The sequence below is a fragment of the Perissodus microlepis genome, chromosome 18 (assembly GCF_051167445.1).
Source record: "Perissodus microlepis isolate ML-2025 ecotype Zambia chromosome 18, ASM5116744v1, whole genome shotgun sequence".
In the NCBI taxonomy this organism is placed as follows: domain Eukaryota; kingdom Metazoa; phylum Chordata; class Actinopteri; order Cichliformes; family Cichlidae; genus Perissodus; species Perissodus microlepis.
In genome coordinates, this window is record NC_140478.1 from 447,498 (window position 1) to 462,187 (window position 14,690).

Genomic DNA, 14,690 nt, shown 5'->3' on the forward strand with positions numbered 1-14,690 from the left:
GCTGTGCACTCAGTGTACTCGCCCACTTCTAGAAGTGTTCCTGAGTATCCAGAAAACCAAACAACAGAAAGAGTTTCTCCTCAGTTTGAAACAAGAACCGAGTTTGTTACGGTCACAGAGGATGACACTTGGGTGTGGACACAGCCAGGCTGGAGACGTCCAACGTTTTCTAGCTGTGTAAAATCTACCGAACATACTGCGCAACATCTCCACCTGACACCATGGCTCCGGCTTCTGCATGGGCCCTCAGATCACAGATCAATACATTTATCAGGAATCCAAGGCTATTGGTTATGGAGGCCAACAATCACAATCTTCTGCCCCTGATTTCCATCGTCTTTCGCTTGTCGTCTTCCTCTGACCGCTTCCTCGTTCTCATCCTCCTCATCCTCTTCCTGCACATCCTTTGCTCTTCCCGAGGCAGTGTGTTCACCCTCCTCTTCCTCCAGCGGCTCCAGCGGATTTATCAGTCCATACAGGAACGTGAAGAACCCGTTTAACCAATCAGAGCCGCCCTCCTCCACTTCTTCTAACCAATCCAGAACCTGGGATTCACCCTGACCATCGCCCTCACTGGACAGGCCTACGCAAATGAGGGGGGGCGGGGAGGATGGAAGGAAAGTTGAGGAGCAGAACGTGGGAGTGAAGGAGAGAAAGGAAGTGGTGACAAAACTAAGAAAAAGGAGAGTGTGAAACCAAATGAAGGAAAAAGATGTGCAGGAGGAAAGAGAGGAAACAACAGGAGAAGGTCAGAGAAGTTTGCAGGTTAGACAGCAAGGGAATCAGACTTTATCAGCAAAGCCAGGCTGTCTGCACATGACTGCAGAACAACACGTCATCTACTGATGTAGACGTGCACTCTTTAAAGATCATAAACTCGTGCTGCATGCTCATCATGTGCAGATAACCCAGAGAAGGAGAGGGAGCACTGACGCTGGCTTTCTGTTGGAAAGCTTCTCTAATGAAACAGCTTCAGCTTTGGAACCAGAGTTGTCACAGTGCTGCATCTCCAACAGCACACTAACCTGAGACAGGTCTACAACTACGGGAAATAATAGGAGCACTGAGCAGAGGTCATGTGGAGGCAGATGGCCCAGGACCACACACGCCCCTGCAGCTGCAGTGATCACCCCACACATCTGTCCAAGTATGAACAAGGCCATAAAAGCGTGTTCAGGCGTGAATACCACAGGTTTAAAATGTGTGTCGGGCTGTCCTCCTCAGCTTCTAATACTGCATACATGTGTACTAATGAGAGCGTCTGCACACAGCGGGGTGACACCTGGGAAGCCTTTACCACAATCACCTTCATTTAGGGTTAGACAGCATGTAGCCACAAACAAAGGCAACCATAGTTTCAGACACTAGTCAAGTCTTACATGCATTTGGTGTCCTGGTATCAGATTTCTGTTTTGGTGCAAATGAACAGATCTACTGTGGCTTTAATGTGATCCTTAGGATGAAGACCCGGGGTCAGGGTTCAGGTGAAGTCCAATGATCACTGATAACTCTGAGGGGACTGAGTCATGTGCCTCATCACACGAGCCAAGATGTGGAAAAAGGTTTGGTCGTTACATCCAGAGGCTTTGGGCGAAACCACTGTGAGACCTTGCCCCATCCTGTCACGTGACCTGCTGAGATCACCTGACCAAGATGTGAGTGAGGGCTGAGGCTGCAGTGCAGGCGGCAGACAGTCGCTGTGATAAACCACAACCACGGTCGGTCACAGTGGACACAGATGTTCTCTTTTACTGTCAATCTGTGAACACTGGCATCCTCCAAACAGTGACCTTTGACCTTTAGGTGCACAGTCTTGTCCTGTCGAGGTGGCTCCATTGCATTGTCTGAGCACTCCTTGCTGCACTTCACAGCACACACTGTGTTGTTAGCTTGTGTTTGGGATGAACCAGGTTGTGTGCGAGTGTGCGGCTGGGTCTGAAGTGCGCTGGGATGTCGTGCTTGGAGAAGACTCTCCTGATCTTCTCTGACACACCTGCTACATCAGCATTGTTGGTGTCTGACCTTCTTGACTCTGCATCTGTGCTGATTGGATGAAGGCCCAACTGGGATAACTACATGTTTTTTAAACTTGTGTGTTTTCTGTCCCTCCTGCCCACAAACACACACCACTACCACGTTCTCTTACATTTTCCAAATCCAGTGAACAAATTAGAACGTGTCTCAGATTAGTGGAAATGTGGATGGTGAAGGGGGTAACAGGGGAGATGCTCTAAAACTTAAATATGGGTTATCCCAATGTAGCGACGACAGAACACACTATGATCTCCAGAAGCCTGGAGCGGGGCACATAAGATGAAACATCTTAGTTGCCTTACACTGTTTTCCTGCCAAGTGCTCCAGAGGCCAAAGCAGCACTAAGACTCATCTAGTTCGTCCGCTGACATGATGAAAGCGCTAAAATCCCAAATTCCCTTTGAATATTATGCACTAGCTGCAAAATCTGTCAAGCTGCTCAGAGACCAAACAAAGGGATTCAGATAACCCTGAAGTGTCTACAGATGATTCCTGACAGCTGAACGGGGAAACACAGACATGCTGCCTGTGTCCAGGCGGAGCACCACAAAAGCTCCTTAAAGGAACCTGTTGCGTGAGCGAATAAAGAACAGAACGCCCTCTTAGATACCCGACGGCGATGAGCCTGCATTCAGCCTCTACAAGCTGCCCGATTGGCCGAGCAGCTACCTTTTCATGTAGAGAGCTAAGCTTTAGACTGCATTAGCCAGTGTTTGAGGCCATTCAGACGTTCATGTTGGAATAAAACCCAAACAGGGAGCTCTGAGTTCTTGTTTCTAATGAGTGAGCCATGCAAAAGAAACCCAAACTAGCATTTTGTCTACTTCACAAACACAAAGCCATCACAGCTGGTAAGCAGACGTTGTGATGATAATACTCCTTTTGTTGTGACAGCAAACAGAGACAACAGCTGTGAATCGTAGTTTGATCAACTTGCCTAGCAGAACTTTTGCGTCCTCGACATCGAAATCTCCGTCGCCGTCTGTGTCGTACGCCACCAGTTTACCTACAGCGCAGCAAACACAGTTAGACACACTTAGACAAATTCTCATACGTGTACATTAAACATGTGCTTACTGTAATTGTTCTAATTGTATATCATGATATAGAAATGACTTTAAAGGCAAATGTATTAAAAGTCAAACATGGGTGTAAAAATGTTTCCTTTAGAGAAAGACAGTTTACCAACCACTGCTCCTACATGATGCCTGCGTTTCTAAGATCACACATGAACACTGCAGCTGGAGACCAGTGTGACCACACCAGTCACACCAGCTGAATCCAGCACAGACTCAGGAACCAACGCTGCAAGGGTGTGCACTCCTCCACCGACCACAGCCAACTTGTTGCTTACATATGTGTCCTTAGTGACCAAGGGCTGGGGACGAGCCTCCAGCCTGTGACAGCTTGGCTGCCTTCACTCCACCTTTCTCTAAGCTACCAGCTGCTGATTCCTGTGGGCTCTGAGTGCTACATGAAGGCTGTCACTGTACACAGAGGTGTCAGTTTAGGTCGACATAAAGGGCGTGTTGAATTGCACACGTAGTGTTTGTGGATGTGTGTAGTTTATGTTCTGTGTAGTGCTGCAGATGTTGCTGCCAAACACTACACGGACTCAGGGCTCTGCAAACAGTGTGTGACAACAACAGTCATTTTTGTTCACATATGCAGAATATACATGATGAGTTTTTACCTTGCAATGCTTCAGACAGGTTAATTTGTAAGCCCTTAGCCTTATCTGCATGCAAAACAAACAAATAATAAAACACACATAATGTAACAAAGGCAGGGTTAAGAGATAAAACACAATCACATTTCATACACACAAGAATGGACCATTTATCATTAATGCAGGCGGCTGTGGTCAAAGACAGGCTGCAGCAGCGGGTCGGCTGTAGAAGGACAGCTTCAGCCGTCCTCCACACGCGTGGGTCAACAGCCAAAGTCTGCACCTAGCTTTAAGCTAACTTATATAAATGCTGCTGTGTTAGATGGAACCATTACAAGCTACAGATTTATGCCTTCATTTCATCTGACTGACTTTAATGTGACTGGCAGGCTGGTCACCAAAGCATTTGGTTTAAAGTGTTGAGACAGCAGCAGAGTGAGGCTCACTAGTAATAACTGCTGGTCTGAATTTAATGCTCTGATAGTGACAGTTGGACTGGTTCTTATCCCAGGTGGAGGTTTACTTTAGGCGTTGTCTGTGGACAGATGACAACAAAAGCCAAACTGGTTACTGCCACACCTTCCCAGGAAGTTCCTCTAGGCGTGTGTGTGTGTGTGTGTGTGTGTGTGTGTGCGTGTGTGTGTGTGTGTGTGTGTGTGTGTGTGTGTGTGTGTGTGTGTTGTACCCACCAAGAACTCCCTGATAGTCAACCAGGTCAAAGTAGACCACAGCTACAGACGTCCAGACGCCCAGCAGGGCCAACACGATGAACCAGGTGAAGAAGCTGCTGCCACTGGAGTCGGCCTTCTTCCCGTTCTTGTTAGACGGCTGGCTTTTAGCACCATCTGGAAAGACAACGCACGTGATGTCAGGTTCAGCTGTGGCCCTCACATCCAAACTTTTCCTTTACACACTCAGTACATTGAAATAGAAGTTGAAGTACATTGACCTTAATGCTACTTTAGAGTTATAAGTGTGACTAATGATGAGAGCGACGAAACAGCAGCGAACACAGTGAGAAGCTTGAAGTCCTCCTGTGTGTTTATGAAGCCCAGCTACACGGCGTGAACACAGCCTGCAGGGCAACTGTTCAAAGACATATTGAGGACAGTCTGAGCTTTGGACGTACATCCATAAACTGCCCTCACTTTGAAACTGAGCATGCTCAATCCCAGGAAACACGCCCCCACAGGATGCCCACACTGGGCGGCGCCCGGCCCCCCGCACTGCGCGGCGCCCGGCCCCCCGCACTGGGCGCCGCCCGGCCCCCCGCACTGCGGGCTGCTGTGGAGCGTGAACCAGAATGTTGCTTAAAAAAAAAAGAAAGGGGGAAAAAAAGCAGATTTTAGCTCCACCCTTATTTCCAGGAGGTCACCACATAGTTCAGGTGTTTTGACACCATGCCCTTTCACCCCTCCCACCACTGTGTGTCCACTCAGAGGAAACAAACAGCAGATCTGATCCTTCAAAGAAAGCTTGTGTGAGTGGAACAGGGCCTGATTCTGCTGTTCTGCAGTAAATCGATGAGTTCTTCTCTCTTCCTGAGGTTGTGAATCACTCGCATTCTCGCACCCTCAGGTTTCTGACAGGGCATTTTCCACAGCAGTCACATTTCCCTGGTGTAAATAATCTGAAATCATTTGAGGACGTTACTGTCCCAGTGCTGTGTATGTGGTGCTGGGACAGTAGAGTGTAGCCAAGGATCTATTCTTGGAGTGACAAAGACACGCTCGCTGTGAGAACGTGGTGGCAGAGAGAACGAACAGGTGCTAAAGTCCGCTGCATGCTAGGTCAAACCTCACACACTTCCTCTGCACACCTGAAACATGCCAGGGCCCTAAATCACCAAACCTGTGCTGTGACATCACATCATCGTTTCCTCTGCAGACGTTTGTGTGTTTCTGGATTAATCCATACGTGGGCATGAATGCAGCTGGGAGTGTATATCTAACTCACAGCAGGCAACAACAGCAAAGGCGTGACTACGTGTTACAAGACATAAGCTCTTACTCAGTCACACACCTGGATGTTACACCTGGACACTGACTGAACACTCGCTCCTCTAGCAGGTATTAAACAGCCGTCCACACAGGCCATGCTGGTTGGTACTTGGATGCTTTCGATTCGATAGCCTCACCTTGGTTTTCTGCAGCTAGCACTGCGGGCACTGCTGTAACACCAGGAGAGGCGGCAGACTCCAGGGTCACTGGATCACCCATCTATGGCGTATGGTGGACCAACAGGAGGTTAACTGGCCAAAAAGAAGCGTGCAGCCCAGCGACGGCGAATATCAGCTCAGCCGCTCCCTCTGTGTGGCCCCGCCCTCTCTCTCTGTTTACTGGCTTTCTTTCTGTTGCTCATCCAGCGTCATCATGTGTGCCATTCTTCTCTGAGACGATATGGCTTCTAGAGGTCATACACAGCTATTAATAGTGCTGTTAAACCAGCTGGCCCTCGCACAGACAGAGGGGAGGACATTATTTAAAGGCTCCCTGCCTGATATTGTGAACTTTAAAATCCTCCATGTTTACTTTGCAGAGTGCTAAAAGGACCTGCACGGCACCTGCCGACTGCATGTTCGGTATTCTTACAGCAGCAGTAAAACAAGGTCATGGAAGGATGTCAGAGCAGACAGCTGCAACATGTCACACACGTAACAACACGGAACTACATGAACAGACATTTGTGCCTCTGCATGTAACAATCACGGGCTTGTTGGTTAAAATGAGATGAAACTCCAACCGTCAGCATGGACTCAGATCACACATCTCTGCCATGAACTGAACTGAGGGGGTTCCAGACGCTACAGATAAACACAGCGTGCAGCACCATCAGTCATGGTCAATCACCAGGACGCTTGTTTTTCTTATAAACGGGTTTCAGTTGGTTTGTACTACTGTAACATAATTCAAACTATAATGGATGCAAACTTGGTGTGGCCTCCACAACAGTCCCAGTTTCTGCTCCGGTCCCATGGGCAAGTGAGCTGCTGCCTGAGCTAGAGCCAAGTTAATGAAACCCCGTGTTGTCAGCAGCGTCCATCAGGGAGGGGTTACATTTGTCAAAGGTTTCAACGATCATCAGGCTGTTGATTAAAAGCTTCATTCAGTCACGACGCTGCAGCATATTCGTTTCTCCTCGCTGGGGTAGGGTCTCCTTACATATGAGACGTTGAACAATGAGGCCCCATCACATCTAAAAGACCAGCTGAGGGGCTTCCAACGATCCACTATAGTGCACGCCATGTTTCCTTGTGTCCTATGCGCTTCTCTTTCCTCTGCTCCCTTTGCTTCCCATGTGTTTATACACCATTATTGCTTCTAATCGCTCGTAGTTATTAAACTCTCGCACTCTTTCCCATAATGCATGTTTTGACCTGTCTCCCGTAGTCGTCTTCTCCTCACCCACAGCTGGTGGCAGCACATTACAGCCCCTCCCCGAGCCTGGTTCTGCCTGAGCTTTCTCCGCTGTTGTCGTTGCTTCTTACAGGGATCGCCCGATTGTTGGAGGATATCCTTACACTACGACGGCCCAGGTCCCTACCACATGGTAAATGAAGTAGATCTTATGTTTAAATGGAAGCCCCATAAAGACTCCTTTATAAACTTTAGTAAATGCACGTTTGTTAAGTTAATGAATATTTGTCTTTAATAATGAAGTCTACCAAAATAAAAGAATGTTGTGCTTTCTGTTTGTTTTTAACCAAGCAGGCATGCTGCATTGTGTCTTTGGAAAACACAGCCCTCTTCCCAGCTGCACAGTTAAGCTACGTCAGCAATTTATCAGATCGTTTCTCCACCCGAGGCAGGAGCAACCCCACATAACTTCACCGAGTGAGCCACAGGTGCCACTCTCACAGCCAACACAGGAAAAACGAGCTTTCACAAAGGCTTTGACACAAATGAAGTCCTGCTAACGTGCTGTTACATAACCGGCCTGTTTGAAGCTTAAAGTTAGTGTTTGTACCAGCAATTACACACATAACCTTAGAAATAAGAGCTCGGCAATATACTGTAATAAGATGCACATGAAAACTGGTTCAGGGCTGAGAAACTTTAAGCAGCCTCAGCAGAATGCAAATCATGAACAAAGAAATCCAGGGATTGTTGTATTTGGCAAATGTGTTGAAAACTGTCACGACATCGTGTGGTCCTAACAGAATAGAACAAGACAGAATAGAACAAGACAGAATAGAACAAGACAGAATAGAACAAGACAGAATAGAACAAGACAGAATAGAACAAAACAGAATAGAACAAAACAGAATAGAACAAGACAGAATAGAACAGGACAGAATAGAACAGGACAGAATAGAACAGGACAGAATAGAACAGGACAGAACAAAACAGAATAGAACAGGACAGAATAGAACAGGACAGAATAGAACAAGACAGAATAGAACAAAACAGAATAGAACAGGACAGAATAGAACAAAACAGAACAAAACAGAATAGAACAGGACAGAATAGAACAGGACAGAATAGAACACAATAGAACAAAACAGAATAGAACACAATAGAACAAAACAGAATAGAACACAATAGAACAAAACAGAATAGAACACAATAGAACAAAACAGAATAGAACACAACAGAACAAAACAGAATAGAACAGAATAAAACAGAATAGAACACAACAGAATAAAACAGAATAGAACACAACAGAATAAAACAGAATAGAACAGGACAGAATAGAACAAAACAGAATAGAACAGGACAGAATAGAACAAAACAGAATAGAACAGAATAGAACAAAACAGAATAGAACAGAATAAAACAGAATAGAACACAACAGAATAAAACACAACAGAATAAAACAGAATAGAACAAAACAGAATAAAACAAAACAGAACAAAACAGAATAGAACAGGACAGAATAGAACAAAACAGAATAGAACAGGACAGAATAGAACAAGACAGAATAGAACAAGACAGAATAGAACAGGACAGAATAGAACAAGACAGAATAGAACAGGACAGAATAGAACAAGACAGAATAGAACAGGACAGAATAGAACAAAACAGAATAGAACAAGACAGAATAGAACAAAACAGAATAGAACAGGACAGAATAGAACAAAACAGAATAGAACAGGACAGAATAGAACAAAACAGAACAAAACAGAATAGAACAGGACAGAATAGAATACAATAGAACAAAACAGAATAGAACAGGACAGAATAGAACAAAACAGAACAGGACAGAATAGAACAGGACAGAATAGAACACAATAGAACAAAACAGAATAGAACAGGACAGAATAGAACACAATAGAACAAAACAGAATAGAACACAACAGAACAAAACAGAATAGAACAAAACAGAATAGAACACAACAGAATAGAACACAACAGAATAAAACAGAATAGAACACAACAGAATAGAACAGAATAAAACAAAACAGAATAGAACACAACAGAATAGAACACAACAGAATAGAACACAACAGAATAGAACAGAACAGAACAGGACAGAATAGAACAGAAGAGAATAGAACAGAACAAAACAGAATAGAACAGAATAGAACACAACAGAATAGAACAGAACAGAACAGAACAGGACAGAATAGAACAGAAGAGAATAGAACAGAACAAAACAGAATAGAACAGAATAGAACACAACAGAATAAAACAGAATAGAACACAACAGAATAAAACAGAATAGAACACAACAGAATAAAACAGAATAGAACACAACAGAATAGAACACAACAGAACAGAACAGAATGGAGGAGAACACAACAGGACAGAATAGAACAGGACACAACAGAACAGGACAGAATAGAACAGGACACAACAGAACAGGACAGAATAGAACAGAACAGAATAGAAGAGAATAGAACAGAATAGAGGAGAACACAACAGGACAGAATAGAACAGGACAGAATAGAACAGGACAGAATAAAACAGAATAGAACAGAAGAGAACAGAACACAATAAAACAGAACAGAAGAGAACAGAATAGAACAGAATAGAATAAAACAGAACAGAAGAGAACAGAATAGAAAAGAAGAGAACAGAACAGAATAGAACAGAACAGAACAGCCGTTTATTGTCACTGTGCTTTGTTTTCTGTAGGAAGCAGGTTCTAATGCTATATTCTGTACTGGTACAATTGCACAATAGCATTGCTTCAAGCAGCTATGTGGCAACATTGTGAACACAGCGAGTATTTCAGGTTTCCACAGGCATGTTCTCCTCATTGGAATTATTAAGACTTCCAACACAGGATGAAGGGAATGAGGGCTGACGACCATCCTTAGTCTTACTGACCCAACTGACACTGGATATTTAAACAGTGTGGCAGAGACACACCTCTGTTTGCTCACTTGTAATGTTACTCTGTGATGCTGCCAAAACATGTTCAGTCCATTATGCCCACAAGACGGCAAATGAATAATATGAGACAAAACAATTACATAACTACATGTTACAAAATAAACATCAGAACATGTAAATAAACAAAGAACTGGCACTGAACGACCTCTGCAGAACAGTTCTGATCCTCAACATCAACCAGGAAACGATCCATAAGCTCACATTCATATGCACGTACGCTACCACCAGTCTGAGTCCACAGGCCCAGCCTTCGGAGCTACAGCAGCTTCAGTTTCTCTGAAAAGGCTTGAAGTGTGTTTATGGACATCTTAGCCACTCTAACAGAAGCACGTCTGTCAGGTCAGATACTAAGTACACGTAGAGAAGAACCAGCTCCCACAGTGTCTGGACCTTGAAATGGTCTCTATATGCTGAAGCATTGAGAGGTCCTTCACTGGAACCAAGTATGAACTCCCAATCCCAGACTCAATGTGTTCTCAATCCAGAGAACAGTGTCCACTGATCTAGAACCCAGAGGACCTGTGCTGGCTGATATAAGGCTTGGATGCAGGTGCTTGGCCCACTCTCTGTTCAGTGTTCTGGTAGACCTTAGGCCCTGTGGTGACCACTGGGCACTCAGCATAGGGCCCTGTGACGTGGCCTACTGCTTTGTGGCTGAGCTGCCGCCGTCCCCAACCGCTTCCACTTTGTTGTGATAACACCAACAGTTGACTCTGGAATTTCATGAGTGGACTTGTTAGTGTCCTATCACAGTACCACGCTGGGATTCACTGAGAGCGACTCATTACAAATGCAGCCTGCCTGGTTTTACACACCTGTGGCCATGGAAGTGAGTGAAACACCTGAATTCAGTGAGATGGATGGTGACTAGAATAGTTTGGGCATCTTTCCAAATAACAGCAGCTAAATGATCCAGAGAGCCCAGTGTCAAAATCTGATTATATGACCACACTTAGAATATTCATTAGCAGCCCTCTGCTACACGTGTTACAGAGGATGAAGTAGACACCCATAGATACGCTGAAGCGCTTCTCGTGCCCTTCATGCTGTGACAGAAAACAAAGCACAAACTGGACAATCTCAGAGGATTACTTGTTGCTTTTAAGTATCCAGTAACATAATTTTACCCCAAAAAGGACTAACAGGAAATCGGAGGCATATCATCCAATAGCTCCACATGAAAAGAAAACGTCTGAGAGCATGCAGTAACATACCACTTTGTTGTTGTGTAAACTCCATGTTCATACGGCACAAACACGCACATGCACAGTGCTGTCCTCCAGAGCTCTGCAGAGTCTCTGTCACATTCTGAACACACTGTTCAGCCCGAGCAGCTCCTCTTATATAAGGGCTGCTGTGCACGCCTTCACACTTACCTCGATTCCCTCAAGCTTTTAGAGTGTGTCGAAGCTCACGCACGTCCACATGTGCACACAGCTACTACAGAGGACACTGGAGCTCTGCACAGTCTCTGCAGAGTTCTGATCTTTAGCCAGCTTTTACAGGAACGCTTTTTCCTCATTGGGGCACAATGTTTTCAAACACACACATTTTAAAAGCCACGTCATACGACTGCAGCTGCATGCACTTCCTCAGTGCAGCAGGCTGGTTCAGTTTGTGGCGCCAGGATCTGCAACAGTACGCAGCACATTCCACCGATGGCGGCAGCGACCTATGTGCAGGAACCAACCCCACGCCTGGCTTTGTTGTGACAGAGCCCCAGAAAGTCACTAGCATTAGATCAGACTGCTGTCTGTTGAAGCTAGCGTCGAGCTATTTGGATTAGATCACAGGGACGGAGCAAACAAACTAGTCAATGACTTGAGCAACTCTGCAGTTCCAGGTGTCCACAGGTGCCTTTAAAACCTCTCTAAGCCCATTCCAACTGGACTGGAAGACAAAACATCAGACAGAAAGCCAATGGATATGAAACATTAATGAAAAAGACATTTGAGTTTATTTATCATTTAAAGTTACAGAAAGACGAACTGTTTGTTTTTCTTTGGCTCTTTCTGGTTTCTTTATTAACTTCCATTATATTCGTCTATATCGAGTCTTCAGCTCTTGTTGGTCTTATTTAGGCTTTGAGGGTTGCTTTTAGTGTCCTGTCACGTTCCATTTCTGTGTTTGTCCTTCGTCTTCCATGTTTCCCTGTCTTATCCTCCTCTCGCTCCATGTGTAAAATGCCACTCCAATGTCTGTTTTATTTTGGTAGCACCTCTGCGCCTTTGTTCCTCACTGTGCCACAGCTGTGTAACCTCTGGGTTCCTTATGCACCATGTGTCTTTGCATATTAGGAGTCTCTGGCACCCCCACTGTATTCTTGGTTTTGAACTTATTCTCTGGACATCAGCATAAAATGCTCATGTTGAGTTAAATTTCTGCATCATGCATTTGGCTCTGCAAAATTAATCACACAGCATATTATGACGGCTCCAAACCAAAACACGATACCTGGCACAGATGCACAAACGCTGTGCTCTCATGCAAGGTTACGTGGAGCCACCGCCGTGCTCAGGGTTGGATTTAGAACAACAACACGCTCAGCAAATGCAAAGGACACAAAACATCACACATCAGCCCCCGAGGAGCAGACGCAGACATTACCCTTCCATCTGAGATCCCAGCCCTTTGGAGAGGGGAAGCAGCAGCCCTGAGGGACGGTAATGTGGAAAAGTCAAGAAGGCATGTGACAAGGAAACATGATGAGAAATGGGAAAGTGCACATTTTTCAGCAGAAATACACCAATGACAAAGAGGACGAGATCTAGCATCCTGGTATGATCACATGCTCCAAAGTCCCGACAAGCACTTTGCGGTTCACTGTCCCCTCTTTAATCTAGAGTCAATATTAAGTGAGCAGCTGTCACCGTTTGATCACATGAGGTAACAAAGTGCACACGTCTTGCAGCCATTGGTTAGCAGTGAAAAGGACCTGCCTGAGTAAATTTGGAGGAAGACATGGCTGACAGACGGGTGGTTCTGCTCCAGTCTACATGCCAAACACAACTGGGCAAGACACGAACCCCAGTTTCTCTCTGATGCATCTACTGGAGTATGAAAGGCTGTGAATGGTTGATAAGCGCTTTGTGTGCTCCAGGAGAGGAGACAACCAGCCCAAATCTCTTTCTTATAACCAAGCAGGTCATAAATATGGAGAAAGCTGAGGAATCGGAGTGATTTTAACCAGGACACATCCTTCCTACACATATGCAACAAATAAAACACAAATGTGTAGGACTGAGTTCTTGCATTTAAATCAACAGCAAACAGACCGGTTCTGATACATCACTTTCTACTTGAGAGCACTGAAAGTACATGACACGACACGCCTCATTCACCTGCTCATAGTTCTCAGGCTATCACGACTCTTCACAATCACTCTGAATGTGACTGTATTCACTTACAGCAGTTAGAAGCCTGCAGAGTCGCGGCTGTTTTTAAAGCACTGAGGGTCTAAAGATCATGGACGTGATCATTTGTGCCATTTCGCATCCTGTATCAGTGATGCAGAAAAAAAACCTTCATGCATGTATTATTCTCAACTATTGTGATTCGTTACCATCAGGTTCTTTTACAAACTCCCTGAAAAGCCTTCAGTGAATCCAAAATGCTGCAGCAAGAGTCCTGACAGGGACTAGAAAGAGAGCAGGTTTCTCCTGTTTTGGCTTCCTGTTAAATCCAGAATTCAAAATCCTGCTCCTCACATACAAGGTCTTAAATAATCAGGCCCCATCTGATCTTAATGACCTTGTAGTACCATATCACCCTATTAGAGCACTTGGCTCTCGCTCTGCAGGCCTACTTGTTGTTCCTAGAGTATTTAAAAGTAGAATGGGAGGCAGAGCCTTCAGTTTTCAGGCCCCTCTTCTGTGGAACCAGCTTCCAGTTTGGATCCAGGAGACAGAAACTATCTCTACTTTCAAGATCAGGCTTCAAACTTTCCTTTTTGCTAAAGCATATAGTTAGGGCTGGCTCTCTAACGATGCTGTAAAAGGCTGAGCCTACGGGGGGCTTCCAGTGGTGAACTGAGCATTTAAATTTGTCAAGTTTGATACAGACTTTGTCTCTTTGTCTCTGGACGAGTGGTGACGTCCGTGACACAGTCCACTGTTTGTACGTGGGATAACATAAGATTGCAGAGACCTGGTAGCAATGCCCTCAGTAAAACTGACTACAACATTAGGAGGTCTGTTGATAGAGGTAACTGTCTACTTGGTTAGGCTGAAATGGGACAAACAGGCAGAGTTTAAAACCAATGGCAGCACAAATCTGTTAAACTGACTTAAATGAAAAGCCAGAACTACATTTGGGATTGCAGTTATTTGTGTTATACACCAGGAGGCAGTGTGTAAGTCGGTGCTAAAACCATGTTACTAATGTTAGAAAGAAAATAGTTTACCAAGACAAAAGCACTGACGGACGGAGTTTTCACTTTTCCACAACATGCTGACAGCCTGGGCAAAGCGCTAACACTGTGGTTTGTTTGCTTTGTGTTTTTTATGAACAAGTTCTCAGGTGCATTTCTGCTTCAAACACTGAACATGACCTTAATGCATCTTTCAAAGCTCCAAAGAGACGATATTTCTCTCACTCAACAAGAAAAACCCTGAAAAGCTGCAGGTGGAGTCATTAAACTACAAATAGCA

The 14,690-nt window shown here is 44.9% G+C and overlaps 1 protein-coding gene across 5 annotated transcripts in view; it reads right to left on the reverse strand.

The window, feature by feature from the left end:
• The window catches only part of LOC146366365 (uncharacterized), a 33,073-nt gene that overhangs the window by 16,174 nt on the left and 2,209 nt on the right, over positions 1-14,690 (reverse strand). For 2 of the 5 annotated variants that reach the window (XM_084913125.1, XM_084913124.1), the window contains exons 2-4: positions 4,393-4,548; positions 3,728-3,772; positions 2,976-3,040 (exon numbers count right to left, since the gene is read on the reverse strand). In XM_084913125.1, coding sequence (XP_084769251.1) covers positions 2,976-3,040; positions 3,728-3,772; positions 4,393-4,548 — 266 coding nt within the window. Of the gene's footprint in view, positions 1-2,975; positions 3,041-3,727; positions 3,773-4,392; positions 4,549-5,840; positions 6,110-11,255; positions 11,389-14,690 lie in introns of those variants that run through there. The other 3 variants (XM_084913127.1, XM_084913128.1, XM_084913126.1) reach the window with 3 other exon arrangements.